Below are 17,258 nucleotides of genomic sequence, written 5' to 3' on the forward strand. Positions count from 1 at the left end.
AAATTACGTAGCCACACAAAAATCTGGGTACCAATATGTGACATAACAGTTATTTGTAATAGCCAAAAAGAACAACAATAACAACAATGCCTTTTTACTGACAAAAAGATACACTATGGGGAGTCTCTACAATAGAGTTTCACCTGACCACAGAAACACAGTAAAAAATGCTACATGCTCAGCATAGAGTGATCCTGAGAACAGTGAGTGACAGAAGCCAGTTACAAGCCCACACATGCTGTGACCCACTGGTTCTAGGCTCCGTGCTAGGCACTAACCCAGGACCTGCACATCCTTAGTAAGCGCTTTCCCACTGAGCACAGAGAAACTAAGATTTGTCCAAGAGGACAGAGCAAGTAACCGAGTCAGGATTTAGGCTGGAGAGAAAATACCGTGGGGCCTTTAATCAGCAAGTTAACTTCCTCCTCTGCACTTTACCCAATTATCAACAGGAATCCTAAGTTGTTGGGAGCCGCAGTCAGCATTCGCCATTCCAAGATGGCGTGGGCATCCCATGTCTCCACTAGTAAACAATTAACTGCACAGCTGCAAAGGCAGAAAGCCCGCCAAAGTCACTGGCCAATCCCGAGGCGTAATATTGGGTGGTGAGTGAACAGCCAATCAGAAGTGAATACGTCACTCTAGGGTGTATTTAAGCGGTGCCTCTTCCTGTCTTTGGCCCTTCCGCGTTTTTCCACGTTTGCTGATACAGAGTAAAGCCTCGCTGTGGTGATACCCGAATTCTGCCTCTCGTGTTTCTCTTCCATGGGTGAAAAGGGGACACGGGAGGTGCGTGCAACAACTGGTGCCGAAACCCGGGAATTTCAAGGCGCCGCGGAAGACCCCCCAAGTTTTGGGGAGGGTTAAAAGACTACAGGATTCGAGGTACGTCTCTGGAAGGTATGCTTGGGGTAAAAACCTTCGTTGCGGGTGGATATTCACCCATTGCCACCGCAACAATAGCTAGCCTCTTGTTTGCGTTGTTTTCAGCTATTAGGGCAAGTCAAGAGGTTTCAAGACTGGTCCGCTCCAGGCTATCAGAACCAGAGCGTGTTAGCTGGCATCAGGCTAAGGAGCCTGGAAAAGAGAAACAGGCAAAAAGGCCTGGACAACAGAGGCAGGCCAAAGTGCCTGGAGAGAAAGAGTACTCAAAAGGAACAAGGGCTACTGCAGAGCTCTTTAAGCTTATGGAACCTCCACCGGTTGGTGGAGAGAGAGTGGAATTTGGGGGAACCCCCTGCACCCCATTAAGGAGCTTGCGCCCACAGATCTTAGCAGCTCTGAGGAAGAAAGCATAGAGCAGGAGGCGGCTGCCTATACAAAAAAAAAATGTGCTGAGATAAGACTAAGAAAGCCAGCGGCTCGCTCGGGCTCGAGGGTCCCCTGCCGTGCTTCTCGGCTCGGGCTGTGGGAACAGAGACGCTGCGACAGGGCCCGGGTCAGACCGGTTACAGGAGCTACAGGAGCGTCTGCGCTCTGCTGCCTGCGGCGGCTTACAACCCGGCAGAGCGAGAACAAGAGAGCGTGGCGCGAAAGGCAGGCAGAGGAGGGAGGCAGTCTGCCCTGGGAAGCTGCCTTCCAGCGGCGGGCACACGGGGAGTGCCCTGCGATCTTAGAGCAAGCAATGACATTAATAGAACAGATGATCTTTGAAAATGCCACAGCTGAATGCGGTTTGGGAGACACCCTTACTAACGCAGGACTAGTGGCAGCTAATTTACAGAGGGCTGCTGTCCTTCTCCAAGGTCAGGGACGAGATAGGCCCGAACCATGGCCAGGAAGGGGGGCTGTTTGTGCTTATTCCACAGGTGAAAACAATTCAATTTGGGCCCCTACGAGGCTGGTACAGATTGTGAAGAAGGAAGCTAGATTGCAAGATTACGACCCTGATTCTCCTGACACTGACGTTCGATTTGGCGATAAGTATACCACTGTGGGACATAGTTAGATCTTGGCCTGTTCCCTTGCCAGTACATTCAAATGCTGAAGTACTGCCTATTGTTTACAGCTATTGAGTGTTACTTGGTTGCCCCGTCCTCAGGGCACACCGGCCAACAGCCTGAGTTATATAATGCTACAAGCTTTCCATTAAATTTTACACTTGGTTTTGTGGCAGCAAAACTTTATAGCATAAAGGTAATGTACTTGGTGTTAATTTTAGATAGAGAAAAGATACAACACGTGTCTTTTAAGGTTCACAGTTTAAATTTAAGGTTTTAAGTTAAAATCAAAACCACACAATTCGGAGTAGCTAAGCCTCAGAGAGCAGGCAGAGGGAGGTTAAGTGCATTTACATTTGAATTAAGACAATGCAGACTGCCGCTGTAGAAGCTCAGGTGTTAAGCATTCCTTTTGTTCTGAGTCTTCAAACCGGGTCCTAGAAATGTGCTTACGGGAATTTGTCTCTTGTCTTGTTTCTTGTGAGAGGAGGGATAAACCTAAGACCCAAAGACTTTACAACAGTCTGTGGGCTAAAAGTTATGATTATGCTGGAGAAATTAAAATTATGTCTACTTCCCTCCATGAGTATAACTGTACCTGCTGATAAAATATGGTTCAAATTGTTCTAATTCCTTTATATTTAAAGTTGTTAAAAATGAGATGCCTTGGATTCCTCTAATATATGTAACAATTATTAGAAGATAAAGTTGGCTTTTGTCCGATGTTCTCATTAGACTAGGGAAGATTGGTTATTAAATTAATCCAAAATAAAGTTCAAATTTAAGATTTATACAGCCTAACTTGCCTACTCCAGCTACCATTTCAGTAAATGCTTATATAAAAGATGTTTTATACCTTCCCTTTACGTTTCTGGTAAAGGTGAGAGATTTACAGGCAGTAAATTTATTCATAATTTTTAAGAGCCCATGAGGGGATATTTGTTAGAAATAATTGCTTCAGAAAATGGTTAATGTTTTACATTATATATATATATATATTGTTGTTGTTGCTTTAATACAAAAAATTAAGAGGTTAAATCTTTTGGTGTGTATTATTCATTGTGTGATACTTTATTAGTGGATTTCTCTAAAAAGTTTTTTCTGCAAGCCATTGCTCCAATATAACGAGCTTTAAAAATTTTTAGAGTACTTGTTACTCCAAAAAAGGATTCAAAGACAGTGTCTTTCACTATTTGAGACCTCAGTTATATCCTAATCAGATGGGGCTAGAGAGATGGGTCAGCCGTTAAAGGCTAGACATAATTTAAAATATAAAGGCTGAACTCCCAGCAACCACATGGTGGCTCACAACCATTTGTGGTGGGGATCTAACGCCATCTTCTGGTTTGTTAGTGTATATGCAAAAGAAAATGGTTTACTTTTAATCTTGATTTGCTCTTAGTGATTTTTAAAAGTTGTTAAGAGATATTATTTGGCTAAAACCTCATCTTAAGCTTACCATAGGAGAATTTAAACCTCTGTTTGATATTTTCAAAGGGATGCAAGTCCTAATTTAAATCATATGTGTATTTTCTTGAGTTTATCCTGCTTCAACACAATTATGTGTTGTAGCCACTGTTTAGAATGTTAAAAAAAAGGGTGTATCTGCCTTTGTCTTGTTAAATGGTGTGCTTCATGAAGTGCAGAATGTTTCATCTACACGATCTAATATCTCTAGCCATTTGAATAACATTAAAATTAATAAGGTGTTTAAGAATACATCTGCACAACCGGTGTCGGTGTGTGTGGACCCTCCATTTTTCTTTATGTTATCCAACTTTCAGAATAATTCTGATATCTTGGATTGTAAGAATGTTGCATGCCTTTTGGCACAATGCTGGAATGGATCACTAGACCTAGCCATGGTTAATCAAGTACAGCAGCTACTGTTGTTAATCAAATTTCAGAAAAGACCTCTAAGGCTTTGACCATTTTACAGAAAGCGGATGCATAATTAGCATCAGACATCCTGTTGGTCAATCAGAGAGTTGATTTGCTCCAAGCCCATGTGGAGCAGCTCACGGATGTGGTTCAAATAAGCTGCGTGTCAGCAACTCCACATCCAGGTATTACACCTCTGAGATTTGTGAATGATACATTTGTTCAAAGCCATAATCTTTCTGCTTATTTAAAAGGGAATTGGAATGGGGAGTTGGACCAGGTGCAGCAGCAATTGCAGATCCAGAGCTTGAGCCTTGATGGAGCACAGATGGACCCTGTTTTCCCTTGGCGATTTTACTTCTTGAATTTCTTCTGCTTTTTCCTTCTTTCTTAAATGGTGGGGATAGGCCTGTTTGATGCAGCCCTATGTTGTGGACTGGTGTTCATGATGGTTGGTCTGTAAGCTCAGAGCCCAACAAAAACGTGACAAGGCCACTAGCGCCCAAGCACTCGCAGTCTTGGAGCAAAGATCTCCCCCTGAAATTTGACTATCTAGGCTAAGAAAGTAGCCGATGACTGAGACCCTCAGTCGATGCACCCCAATCAGAAGTGAATACGTCACTCTAGGGTGTATTTAAGCGGTGCCTCTTCCTGTCTTTGGCCCTTCCACGTTTTCCACGTTTGCTGATACAGAGTAAAGCCTTGCTGTGGTGATACCCAAATTCTACCTCTCGTGTTTCTCTTCCACGGGTGAAAAGGGGACACGGGAGGCGCGTGGAACACTAAGTCTGGAAGGTCATTTTAGTTTGCTCTTGTAAAACTTCACATCACGTTTACTTTTTACAAGTGAGGCAGCTCCACTCTGAAAGACAGCGGGACGTGCTCCCTGCCACACCCCTTACTGCTCTGGTCTACCCACGACTTCATGAAGTGATACTGGAATCCTTCCTAGCACCCGCCAGACCCAACTGTCCACAAAAAGACAAATAAATAACTCAGCTAGCAAGAAGCAGCTATAAAGGATGGGAAGAGGGAAAGAAACAGCCTTTTTCCTGGTGAATTTATAGATACTGGAAAGGTATAAAAATAAAAAGTTTAAACTACTGAAATTAGAATTCTCATAGAGCAAAATCGGGAACTTGTGCTTAGAAGCATGAAGTATCTTCTTCTGCAAAATTATTTCTTTTCTTGGGCATTTCTTGGTGGGCTGGTATTTTGATTGATAAGTTGGTTGATCTGTCATATACATGCATGTGCTTGCACAAAGGTGAATGCACACACAAACACACACAAATACATACACATGAATATACATATGAACACACAAATATACACACATGAACATACACACACGTGAATATACACATGAACACACACATGCACAGGAACATACACATACATGAACACACATACAGAAACACACACAAACACAGTCACATGAATATACATATGAACACACAAACATACAAACACACATATATGAATACACACATGAATATACAGATGAACACACACACACAGGAACATACAAACACATAGGAACACACACACTTTTCAGAGGTAGCAGTAAGGATGTACAAACTTTTCTCGTTCACCTGCCTTCTTCATTCTGTCTGTCTTCATTTCCCCTCTTGTGCATTGTAGTGCAGTCCCAGCTACAATCCCACGGAATCTCTGTAAGGAAATGAAGAGGCTGCAGTGAGGCTTTCCACACGATACTATCTCATCCTGACATGTGCTTAAGAAATGTGCAACTCCATCTCTGAAATAATCCCAAAATAATCTACCTCTCATACATACGACTAGCTTTTAGAATTCACTACATTTATCTTCATTATAAAGATAGTTTCAGAGCTTGGGAAACAGGCTTCTTGGCAAGCAAGCCTATAGATGAGTACAATCTGTCAGGAGAAGTCATCAGAAACTACTGGGTGATATCTTAGTGCAGTTTTGGGCTTACACCCTGGGTTAGTTTTCTAATCAACTAGTCTCCAGAGCAGAGGTTAACTGTAGACTTCTATCCAGTAAAGATACAAACATTTTATCCTGAGGTAAAAGATAACTCCAAAGGCTGTGGTGTACTATACTTTAGCACATTACTCATTTTATATTCAGTTCAGAAATCCTCATTTTTTTTATTTGTTTGAACTAGTGTTTTGTTATGTAGCTCAGGCCTGTCTCTGTCTTCTTACATTTCTTTATTGAATAGTTTATACAAATTTAACTCCTAAATTATCACTTTAACTGATTGTTAACATCTTACTGGTTCTCTCATTAGTTAAGGAAAACAATTACCACTACCTCCACCATTACCACCACCACCTCCTCTTCCCTCTTCCTCCTCCTCCTCTTCCTCCTCCCTTCTTCTGCTTCTTAACAATACTAGGGTCTCATACATATTTGGCAAATACTACCAATGAGCTGTATCACCAGACTTTTTTTTCTTCTCTTTTTTTTGCTAAATTTCCCACACCGACCTTGAACTTATACTGTAGCCCAGATAGGTCTTGAACCTTTGTCTTCCTGCCTCAACCTCCTCAGTAGTAAATATATCTTTTGAAATCTGTCTTTTACATTAATTATTTAATTAGTGTATACATCATAATTGTGAGGTCAGAGAACAACTTGTGGGAGTTGGTTCTCTCTTTCTACCATATGGGTTCTGCGGTTCTAATTAGTGTCATCAGGCTTGGTGGCAAACATCAAGTCATCTTGCTGGCCAGTCATCTGTCCTTTCAGATGAAAATCGCATTTGTTTTAACACTGTAAATTGTAGCTTATCACCTTTTATGCTGGTATGTTCTTTGACTAGCTCCTTCTCCATCTACCATGGTTTGAATATAAAATGTCCTCCATAGCTCATGTGCTGAACGCTTGATGCTGCTTTAGGAGTTTCTGGAAACTTCAGAAGTGGGGCCTTGCAGGAAGAAGGCCTCTGGGAATGAGGGTAAGGGTGACCCAGACCCCAGGCTTTTCTTGCTCTTTACTTCTTAACGTTCCTCTGCACAGGCTCCTGCTTTCATGATGCTCTGTCCAAGCGGCCATGGATCAATGACTGAACTAAAACAGGCCCCTTTCCCTTAAGATATTTATTTCAGACATTATTTCTCAGGTATGAGAAAACTGATACATTACTTATAACTCAACAATAAAATGTATTTATTCTAACCAGTTTCTTTGAGGTCCCACAAGTTACCACTTGTAGATGAGTCAAGATTAGGAAACTTATATAAAAAGACATATAAGTGTCCAGATTTTTAGTCTTCATAATTTTTATTATCACATGTGTGTGCACATGTGTACATGTGTATGTGCCATTGCATGTATATGGAGTTCAGAGGACAATTTACAATAGTCAGTTTTCTCTTTCTACCATGTGGTCCCAGGAATGAAATGCAGGTTGTCAGGATTGGCAAGCAAGTGCCCTAACCTATTGGTCCATCTTGCCAGCTCCAAGTATCAACATTTTTAAAAAGAAAATTAAATATGGAAGTCAAATAAAACTTGTGTGGAGTATAATTTCTTTAGGCCAACCTCTGGAGTAAAGCTCTTAAGTATGGCAGTCGAATCTGTTTAATAACAGCAATTCTGAGACATGGTTCTTGATGTACTGAGCCCATTCCCTGAGAGTTTCCATCTCCCATATTGGTTACATTTCTATTGGTCTATTGTCCATGGTCCATGGTAAGATACAATGACCAAGGTAATTTATAGAAGAATGTACTTGGGGCTCATGGTTTCAAAGCATTAGAATTCATCATGATAGTCACGGAGCATAGCAGCAGGCATGGTCCAGGAGAAGTAGCTGAGTGCCTACATCTTAATCTGTAAGCAAGAGGCAAGGCAGTGAGCCAACACTGGGGATGGAATGAGTCCTTTTAAACCTCAATGTAACTAACCCTCAGGGACACATCTCCCTGATGTGTCACATAAGAACACACCCCCTAATCCTTGCCAAACAGTTCCACCAATTGGGAACCAATCATTCAAGCACATGAGCCTATGGGAGCCTTCTCTCATTCTTATTCAGAACACCACACCTCCATGGTAGCCTTCCTGAAATGGGAATAAAGAATGTGATGGTCTGGGCCAGTGAAATGACTCAACAGGTAAAGGTTCCTGCTGTCAAGCTTGAAAGACCTGAAAGAACCAGGTCCTCAACATTGACCCCTGACTTCCATACATGTGTGTACATATATACACACAGAGACAAAATTAATAAGTAAATATATCAAAAGGTGTGGGGGCTGGATGCTCAGCAGTTAGAAGCTTTGCTGATCTGGCACAGGACTGGAGTCTGGTTCCTAGCACCCACATCAGGTGGTTCACAATTGCCTACAACTCCAGCTCCAGGGGATCCAATGCCTTCTTCTGGCCTCTGTGGGTACATCCCCACACACAAACAGGTATGCATGCACACACACATACACACACATGCATGCACACACATGTATCTACGCAACACATACATACGCATAGCTAAAGTTATATAACTAAATAAAGTCTGAAGTCTAGAAGCTCTCTAGCCCTGTGAGAGAACAGTGGGAGAAGCCCCATGGACAGCACACACTGTGAGAGGGTCAGCAAGCACAAAGCCTGGAGCGGCCTCAGAAATGACTGTTTAGCTGGAGCCAGGTGCTCGTCCACCCTGAGTGTATGTAGTATTATTCTGCAGCTAACTGGAAAGGAGACTGAAGCTATAAAGTTAGAGGAAAAATGAAAGAATGTAAGGGGGAGAAGGAAGAAATGGGTCCTGGAGGAAGACAGGAAGAGATGGATCAACGAATGGACTAGGGACTAGAGATGTGGGTTTTACTGTAGTCTGCTACTAATGTCTATGCTATCAACTAGTCCCTGCCTAATTTATTTATTTTTTGTGAATGATTTTTAAAAATGAAGAAATAAATTTGATAAAAGCAGAATGGAGAAAGCAATTTAGGAATAAGTTTGTCAGAGATACTTAGGGATAATTAAAAACACGATACATTATTGGTCCCCATAATGAGGCTGAGTAAGAAGAACTGTAAGACTATCCATCTCTTCCTATTTTCCTCTAGAACCCATTTCTCCCCCTCACCTTCTTTCATTTTTTCCTCTAACTTAATGGCTTTACTCTTCTTTCCAGTTAGCTGCAGTGTAATACGACACATGCTCAGACTGGGTGAGCAGCTGGCTCTAGCTGAACAGTCATTGTCAGACACAATGCTTCCCACAAAATAGCCATTCACCAAATAGCAATATTCTAAAATTGTAATTTATACCTACCATATTAGGAAAAAATGTGTCTAAAATATTGTGTTAGGGAGAAAGTGAAACTGGAACACAGGTATTGTTGGTAGTATTAAAAATTGAACAATCATGCTAGACCTGATAGCATAGGCCTGTAATTACAGCTACTTAGGAGTCTAAGGCAAGAGGATTGGAAGTTCAAAGTCAGCTCACAGTGAGCTACAAAGTGAGTGCAAAGTCAGTCTGAGCAATTTAATGGGTCCCTGTCTCAAAATAAAAAATAAAAAGGGCTGAGGGCACGATGTAAGGAGAGAGTGTGTTTGGCTCACAGTACAAGGATAGTGTATTGTGGCAGAGACGTCGTGGTGACTAATACTGCGTCTGTCTGTGGTCAGCAAGCAGAGTGCTGCTTGTGGTTAGCGTGCTTTCCCCTATTATTCAGCCCAGGACCCGTGCCTGAGGAATGGCCCACTCACATTTAAGGTAGGTTTTCCTGCTTCATTACCCTAACCTAGATAATCCCTCCCAGGGATAACTAGAGGTGAGTCTAGATCCTTTCAGGTTGACAATATTAACCATCACCCTGTCATGTGTGAGGCTCTAGATTCAATTTCCAAATTCAAAACAACAACAAACATTTAGACAACCACTCTGGAAAAATAATTTGTCCTTATTTAATCAAGCTGATGAAACACTTACCCTGCAAATCAGCAAGTCTACTTCCAGGTATATAGAAAAACTTATGTTATATACAACAATATCTGAAATAGCTGCTCCTAATAGCAAAACTGGAAGTCCTCAAATGATTATAAAATGTAGAATCAAGAAGTAATTTATGGCCAGGCGGTGGTGGCACATGCCTTTAATTCCAGTGCTTGGGAAACAGATGCAAGCAGATCTCTGAATTCGAGGCCAGCCTGGTCTACAGAGCAAGTTCCAGGACAGCTAAGGGTACACAGAGAAACCCTGTCTTGCAAAACAACAACAACAACAAAATAACTTACAGCCAAGAGTGGTGTTGCACTCTTTTCTATAACAGAAGGCAGAGGCAGGCAACTCTCTGAGTTTGAGGCTAGCTGGTCTACAGAGTAAGTTCCAGCTACACCATAGTGAGCCCCTATATCAGTTACCCTTCTACAGCTGTGATAAACACCACAATCAATGCAGTTCATAAAAGGAAGGGCTTATTTGGGCTTTGAGTTCCAGAGGGATAAGAGCCCATCACCACAACAGCAGGGAAGTATGTCAGCCGGCTGGCATCGGCAGGCACTGTAGCTGGAACAGAAAGCTGAGGACTTAAATCCTGAACCCAGATGCCAAGAGCAAACTCAAATGGCAAAATCTTCAAATTCTAAAGAGCCACCTCCGGTGACATACCCCTCTTCTAACAAGGCCATGAACCATGTGCTCAACATCTGAGCCAATGGGAGATGTTCTTATTTAAACCACCAGAGCCTGTCTCTAAAACAAACAAACAAACAGAAAAAAGTAACTTATGGTCTGATCATACAGTGGAAAGTTATATAGTATTGAAATGAGTGAGCCACAGTTATATACATCAACTGATAGTCTCATGAATCCAGTTAGGAAGAAATAAATTACAGAAGGACCTGAGTTCAATTCCCAGAATCCCGATGGCCGCTCCAAATGTCTTTAACTCCAGTTGCAGGGAACCTGACATCCTCACACAGACATAAATGCAGCCAAAACACCAATGTACAAAAAAATAAAAATAAATAAAAGTTGACCGAATGGTGATGACTTTAGCTGAAATACCCAACAAAGGGGAGATACAACCTGTAGAGACCATATCCAGTAGACAGGCATGAGGGACGGGGCCACCCACAATTCTCAAAATTTTTAACCTAGAAATGTTCCTGTCCAAAGGAAAGACAGGAACAAAAAATGGAACAGAGACGGAAGGAAATGCCATCCAGAGACTGCCCTACCTAGGGATCCATTCCATCTGCAGACACCAACCCCCCACAATATTGCCGATGCCAAGAAGCACTTGCTGATAAGACCCTGATATGGCTGTTCCCTGAGAGGTTCTACCAGCACCTGGCCAAGACAGATCCAGATACTCACAGCCAACCATCAGACTGAGCCCAGGGACCCCAGTAGAAGAGCTAGGGGAAGGACTGAAAGAGGTGAAGGGGATTGCAACCCCATAGGAAGAACAATATCAAGTAACTGGACAACCCAGAGCTCCCGGGGACCAAACCACCAACCAAAGACTATACATGGAGGGACTCATGGCTTCAGATACATATGTAGCAGAGGATGGCCCTATCTGACATCAGTGGGAGGGGAGGCTTGTGGTCCTGTGGAGGACTGATGCCCCAGCATAGGGAGATGCTATAGTGGTGAAGCAGGATTTGGGTGAGTGGGTGGAAGAGCACCCTCATAGAGGCAAAGGGGAGAAAGGAGAGGGAGGATGGGATGGGGGTTTGTGGAAGGGTAACCAGAAAGGGGAATATCATTTGAAATGTAAATGAATACAATGATTAATAAAAATTAAAAATAATATATAATAATATATAAAGTTATTATTTTACTTACCCAATTTAAATATCATATAAAAATTTATCATTAGATGTATATGTCAAATATATTAAGATAAACCCATAAGGAAAAGTATGGAAATAAAAAATAGGCAATTGAGGCCCTTAGTATAGAAACAGATGGAGACAGAATGGACACAGAATACTTCAAGCTCCTCTTATCTTATACCTGTGTAATTACTTTTTACAACATACATATTTGTCAACACTTTACATCAACTCAGTATATACTAACAAAAATGAAAAATGCTGAAGTGGAATAAGCTCTAAATAGCTTTAAAATAAAACATGCCTGTCTAATCAGTTGCTGTGGTTTTTACATTTTTAGCGTGTGGTATGTGTATGGGTACACATATGAGCATATGAGTGTGCATGTGTGTGCATGCCATTGTGCGTTCTGTGGAGGTCAGAGGCTATCATGTAGCTTAGTTCTCTCCTCCCACCATGTGGGTTCCATTGAGCCCAGGCTGTCAGGCTTGGTGGCAAGCATCTTTATCTGCTGAGCCATCTTGCCAATCCTGTCACTGTGTTTTTTTTAAAAATGTCTTACTTGAGATAACTATGGAAGAGTTGCAAAAACAGTACAGAGAATTTCCATACATTCTTTATGTGCCTTAGCCTTCTGTTAGAACCTTATGTAACTATTTCCATATGTTCTTTATGTGCCTTGCCCTTCTGTTAGGACCTTATGTAACCACAGAACATTCAACAAAGAAAGAAGTGCACCTTGGGATGTCACTGTTAACTGAAGTTTACACTGGATTTCTGTTTTGCCCTTTCTCCTATGTTCCAGGGCTGGTCTGGAATCTCACATACTGTTTGGTCATTAGGTTCTCTCTGACTTGTGACTGTCACTCTTTCCTTGCCTTGAACTTTGACACATTTGAAGAGCACTACACAGTTTTTTTTAAAAGTTTTACATTTATTTATTTGTGTGTGTGTGTGTGTATGTGTGCACATGAGCATGTATATATCATGGTGTACATGTGGAGGCCAGGGAACAACATAGAGTTGTTTTCTCTTTCCATGAAGTAGATCAGGGACCCACTTGAACTCAGATGGTCAAGCTTGGCCGCAAAAGTCTTTACCCTTTCAGGCATCTTGCCAGCCCGTTTTGTTGAACGTGTCTCTGATTTGCCTGATGTGCCCTTTCTAATACACAACATAAGGCCGAACATGCTCTAGATACCTTAACATGCTGCTGCTGATGTGAGCTGAGATAACTAGCTAAGACTCTACTGTGAACCATTTTCCCCTTAGTTATTAAATATAGGGAGGGGCAGTTGTCACATAAAAACTGTTCTGAGAAACATTAGAGATATTAAAAAAAGATACTGAAGTGAAGGAATAACAGAAGACTACAGAAGCCATTGCAGGAGCCAAACTCTCTCATTTGATGTCAAAATCCAGAGGAAGAAATAAATGGCCTGTCTTCCCTGGACTCACAGGCCCCGGCTGCTCAGACCCTGGTATGAATTCATAAAATAGGAATAAAGATGACCTGAAACTTAGGGATGGGAAGAGGACACTGATGAACCATTAGCCTATTGTCTTCTGACTGGACCATACTACAGACCAACTTCAACTGTAACTGCTGCCAGCGGTCCTCGACCCCTCCTATTATACACACACAAGTGAATAATTTACTAAGTAAAAAACTGGGAGAAAGGCTTTATGGACAGGTCTCAAAGCTTGTATTTGTCTCGGTCTGAACACTAGATAAAATATAAACACGATGGGGCATAGCAATGAGCTATTTGTGTACCAGCATTACCAATGACTCTCACGGCCAGAGTATCACAGAGTGTAGCCATGGATGCTGTGATAAGCTCTCAGAGAGTAAATCTGTCTCATGGGGGAGGAGGCTCTTCATCATGAAGGCATAAGCAGAGGAGACTGCAAATGAGCAAACTCCTGGCAGGCTCAAGTGCTTTTAAGAATCGAAAGAGCTCTCACAGAAGCAGATGTGTATATCACTGATGGACTAAAATAAGAGCTATATTTTATTAAAGTCAATGTTTGAAACCATAAAGTCTCCTTGGCCTCTGGTTTAGCTATTACGCTCTACCTACTACCAAGTCCAAGTCAGACCATAGAAATCAAGGTTCCCATCCTGAGTCTCTCCACAGAATCTCAGCTAAAGCAAAATGTTTACTTATTTCATGTAGCATAAACATATACAAACAAAAAGGTAACAAAAAGGAAAACTACCAGAATGCCATTTATAAGGCAGAGCCAGAAATCTGCCAGTATGCTGTATCTTTGTTAGCTATTCACCCCGTATGGCACTCACAACTTCTAACAACAAAGACTTCTAAACTTAGGAACTTTAAAACTCAACGGTGTACTATTGTTGCCATTGCTGTGACAAAACACATGACCAAAAGCAGCTCTGGGAGAGAAGGTTTATTCCACTCACTGTTCCATGTAACATGAAAGCAGTGGGGATAGGAATTCAAGCACGGCAAGGAACCTAGAGGCAGGAGCTAAAGTAGAGCCCCCAACAGTACTGCTTTACAGGCTTGCTCAGCCTGCTTTCTTATTTTAGGGGCTGACAAGATAGTATCCAGAACCACCAGCCTCAGAGTGGCACCACCCACAATCACTAATTAAGAAAATGCCCTAGAGGCTTGCCTACAGCCAGAGTTTGTGGAGGCATGTTCTCAATTGAGAATTCCTTTCTGGTGATTCTAGCTTGTGTCGAGTTAACATAAAACAAATCACCAAGCCTGCTTCCTCTGTGAGAAGGTAAGTTTCTTGTACCTGTGAAGTTCTTTTTCTTGTTTTGGTTTTGTTTCTGGTTCAGTCTAGACTTTTAGAGTCCCAAAGGAGGAGGGCAGGATGCAGCAAAAATCTCCTAGGGTCAAGAGGAGGTCAGGAGACGTCCTGTTTCCTTTCTGGTTCCCATGGAGAAAGCCTGGTTCTGGGTCCCTTTGGTGGGACATCTGGTTCTCTTTCCTCTCTGGCATTCCTCCAGCTCTATTGTTTGTCCTTTGCCATCACTCTGTCCATGTCAGTCAGTTTATCTCTATAGTTTTGTTTTGTTTGTTGCTCTGTGTTTCATAGTCAAAGGAAAAAAATGGTTAAAACTTCAAAATTTGTTCTATAGTGCTGGGGACCCTCAGAGGGCCTTGTACACCCCAGGCAAGTGTTCCTCCTGACCTGAGTTACGGGCCCAGCTTCTCACATCTGGATTGTTTGGGGAGAAAAATCTCTCAAGCATAACCTTTTTTTCCTTTACCTCCCTCATTTCCCCCCAAAGATCCAATAATCTCTTATAGAAATCTTTTTTCAAGGATACTAGGGGAAAGCACTTGCCTAGTGTGAATGAGGCCCTGGGTCTGATACTCAGCTTCAGGAAGGGAGGAAGGGAGGAAAGGAGGAAGGGAGGAAGGGAGGGAAGATAAGTTTCTTTAGAAGAAAATACTCATTCCTGCTTTTGTTTTGCCCTCTTTCTCAATTTGTCCTTGGATCATAAAAAGACTAGACTGGAAAGGCTAGAATTATGTTCACCTTTTCCATCTCAAATAGGTCCTTGAATTGTTGAAGAAACCACTTATAAGAGCCCACTTTACGATACTGTGAGAAGTCATTGAAGATCTTTTAACAGGCAAACATTAATATCCAAGAACATTAAAATTCAAGAAAATTAGGGTTTCATAATGATGTATTGAAGATCAGGAAAATTTCTGAGAACGGGGAAGCAAGAGATCACTGCAAGCTTATCATGGCAGAGCATACCTGTAGTCCAGCCCCTTGGGAGACTGAGGCAGGAGAATTAGTTTTAGGATAACCTGGACTGTACAGTGAGCAGGATCAAGGTGAGGCTGAGCATCTTAGTGAGACTCTGACTCAAAATAATAATGTTAAAAAGGCGGGAGGGAGATGTAGCTCAGTTGTAGGGAGTTTCCTAGCATATAAAATCTCTAGGTCTAATTCCTAGGACTGGAAACCAACAGCAGCAACAACAAAACCAGTATTACTATAATAATCTGTAGCACAGTGCGCTCCCTACATCAAGGATGGCAGCATAAGAGGAGGTGGAATTTACTTATTTAACAAATGAACAGGCCAGGCTCTATACTAGCTATTGTTATACAGGGGATCTGACAAACTTCTGCCAACAGTGCAGCTGATGTTTGAGTGAAGTTACTCCCATGCACTAAGACGTGTGCTTTATGAATATGTATAATGGAGCAGTGGCCCAGGGAACAATCGGCTGTGGTAAGGATCAGTGTTCTTTAAATGAGACCTGAATGATGGGACAATGGGCACAGCTCTGAGATCTGGAAGACCATGGCAAGCTGAAAACCAGCAGCAACTGCTAGAAACTCTGAGACAAAATATAACTTGATGTGTTTGTACAGACAAAGGGCCAGCAACTCAAAAGGACTGAGAACAGGAGTCCGATTTAAGAAACAGGTAAAGATCAGGTCAGGCTGGGCGCTGTAGATCAGCTAGAAGTCCGACTTCGCTATGGGATTATAATGAGAAGCCACCACAAGAGTTAAGACAGATAGAACAGGATGAGTGTAATGGTTTGTAAATGCTCTGCCCAGGGAGTGGCACTATTAGGAGGTATGGCCTTGTTGGAGTAGGTGTAGCCTTGCTAGAGTAGGTGTGTCACTCTAGGTGTGGGTTTTAAGACCCTTATTGTAGCTGTCTAGAAGTCAGTATTTTCCTAGCAGCCTTCAGATGAAGATGTAGAACTCTCAGCTCCTCCCGCACTGTGCCTGCCTGGATGCTGCCATGTTCCCACCTTGATGATAATGGACTGAACCTCTGAATCTGTAAGCCAGCCCCAATTAAATGTCCTTATAAGAGTTGCCTTGGTCATAGTGTCTGTTCACAGCAGTAAAACCCTAACTAAGATAATAAGAGAATTAAAAGCTGCTGGACATAGTGGTATATACCTTTAATCTCTAGGAAGCAGAGGAAGGAGGATCTCTGTGAGTTCAAAGCCAGCTAGATCTACACAATGAGTTCCAGGATAGATAGCCAGAGCTATATAAGTGAGACCATGTCTAAAAAAAAAAAAAAAAAAAGCAGGCTGATCTGAGTACAAAGACACTATCTGGGTTCATTCTATTTTATTCTATATAATAAGGACTTGGGAAGGGGAAATGGGAACAAAAGACAAAGAAATACTGGAAAGTTTCTGCAGGAGTCTAGGTAAGAAATGGTAGCAGAGAAACCTTAGGCTATAAAACAAAGATGATAAGAACTGGTTGATTAGAGGATAGCTCTTAATGTTGACTGGCTTTCTCAGTGGTTTGGGTGCAAGGATGAAATAAGATGAATAAGCGTAGGGAGAGACATGGGGGGCAGGTGGCTCAAGAGTTCCCTGTACACCTTGGTTTGCTATGACATTGAGGAGTATAACATTTTACAACTGGATATAACTGTGAAGCACTGAAGAAAAATTATTCATTGTTCAATTGGCAGATCTTTCTTTCTTTCACTTATTTTCTCTTTATTTCTCTTACTTTTAAGTTTGTTTCTCTGGACTGATTTTTCTCCTGGCTTTGGGTCTCATTTTCTGCATCTGATATCAATATAAGTACATTTAGAACTCTGGAAGACACGGAATCAGCTAGGAAGAGAGGACAGGCACAAGCTCTAGCACACTCATCCCAGCTGAGTG

General features: G+C 42.0%; 1 protein-coding gene across 2 annotated transcripts in view; it reads right to left on the reverse strand.

Moving 5' to 3' along the window:
* LOC117709046 (phospholipid-transporting ATPase FetA) overlaps window positions 1-17,258 on the reverse strand; it is a 103,049-nt gene that overhangs the window by 76,682 nt on the left and 9,109 nt on the right. The window contains exon 3 of one of the 2 annotated variants that reach the window (XM_076935114.1): window positions 5,417-5,495. In XM_076935114.1, coding sequence (XP_076791229.1) covers window positions 5,417-5,444 — 28 coding nt within the window. In that variant the 5' untranslated portion in view covers window positions 5,445-5,495. The remainder of the gene's footprint in view (window positions 1-5,416; window positions 5,496-17,258) is intronic. The other variant, XM_076935115.1, reaches the window with a different exon arrangement.

Source organism: Arvicanthis niloticus, chromosome 5, assembly GCF_011762505.2.
Source record: "Arvicanthis niloticus isolate mArvNil1 chromosome 5, mArvNil1.pat.X, whole genome shotgun sequence".
NCBI lineage: Eukaryota > Metazoa > Chordata > Mammalia > Rodentia > Muridae > Arvicanthis > Arvicanthis niloticus.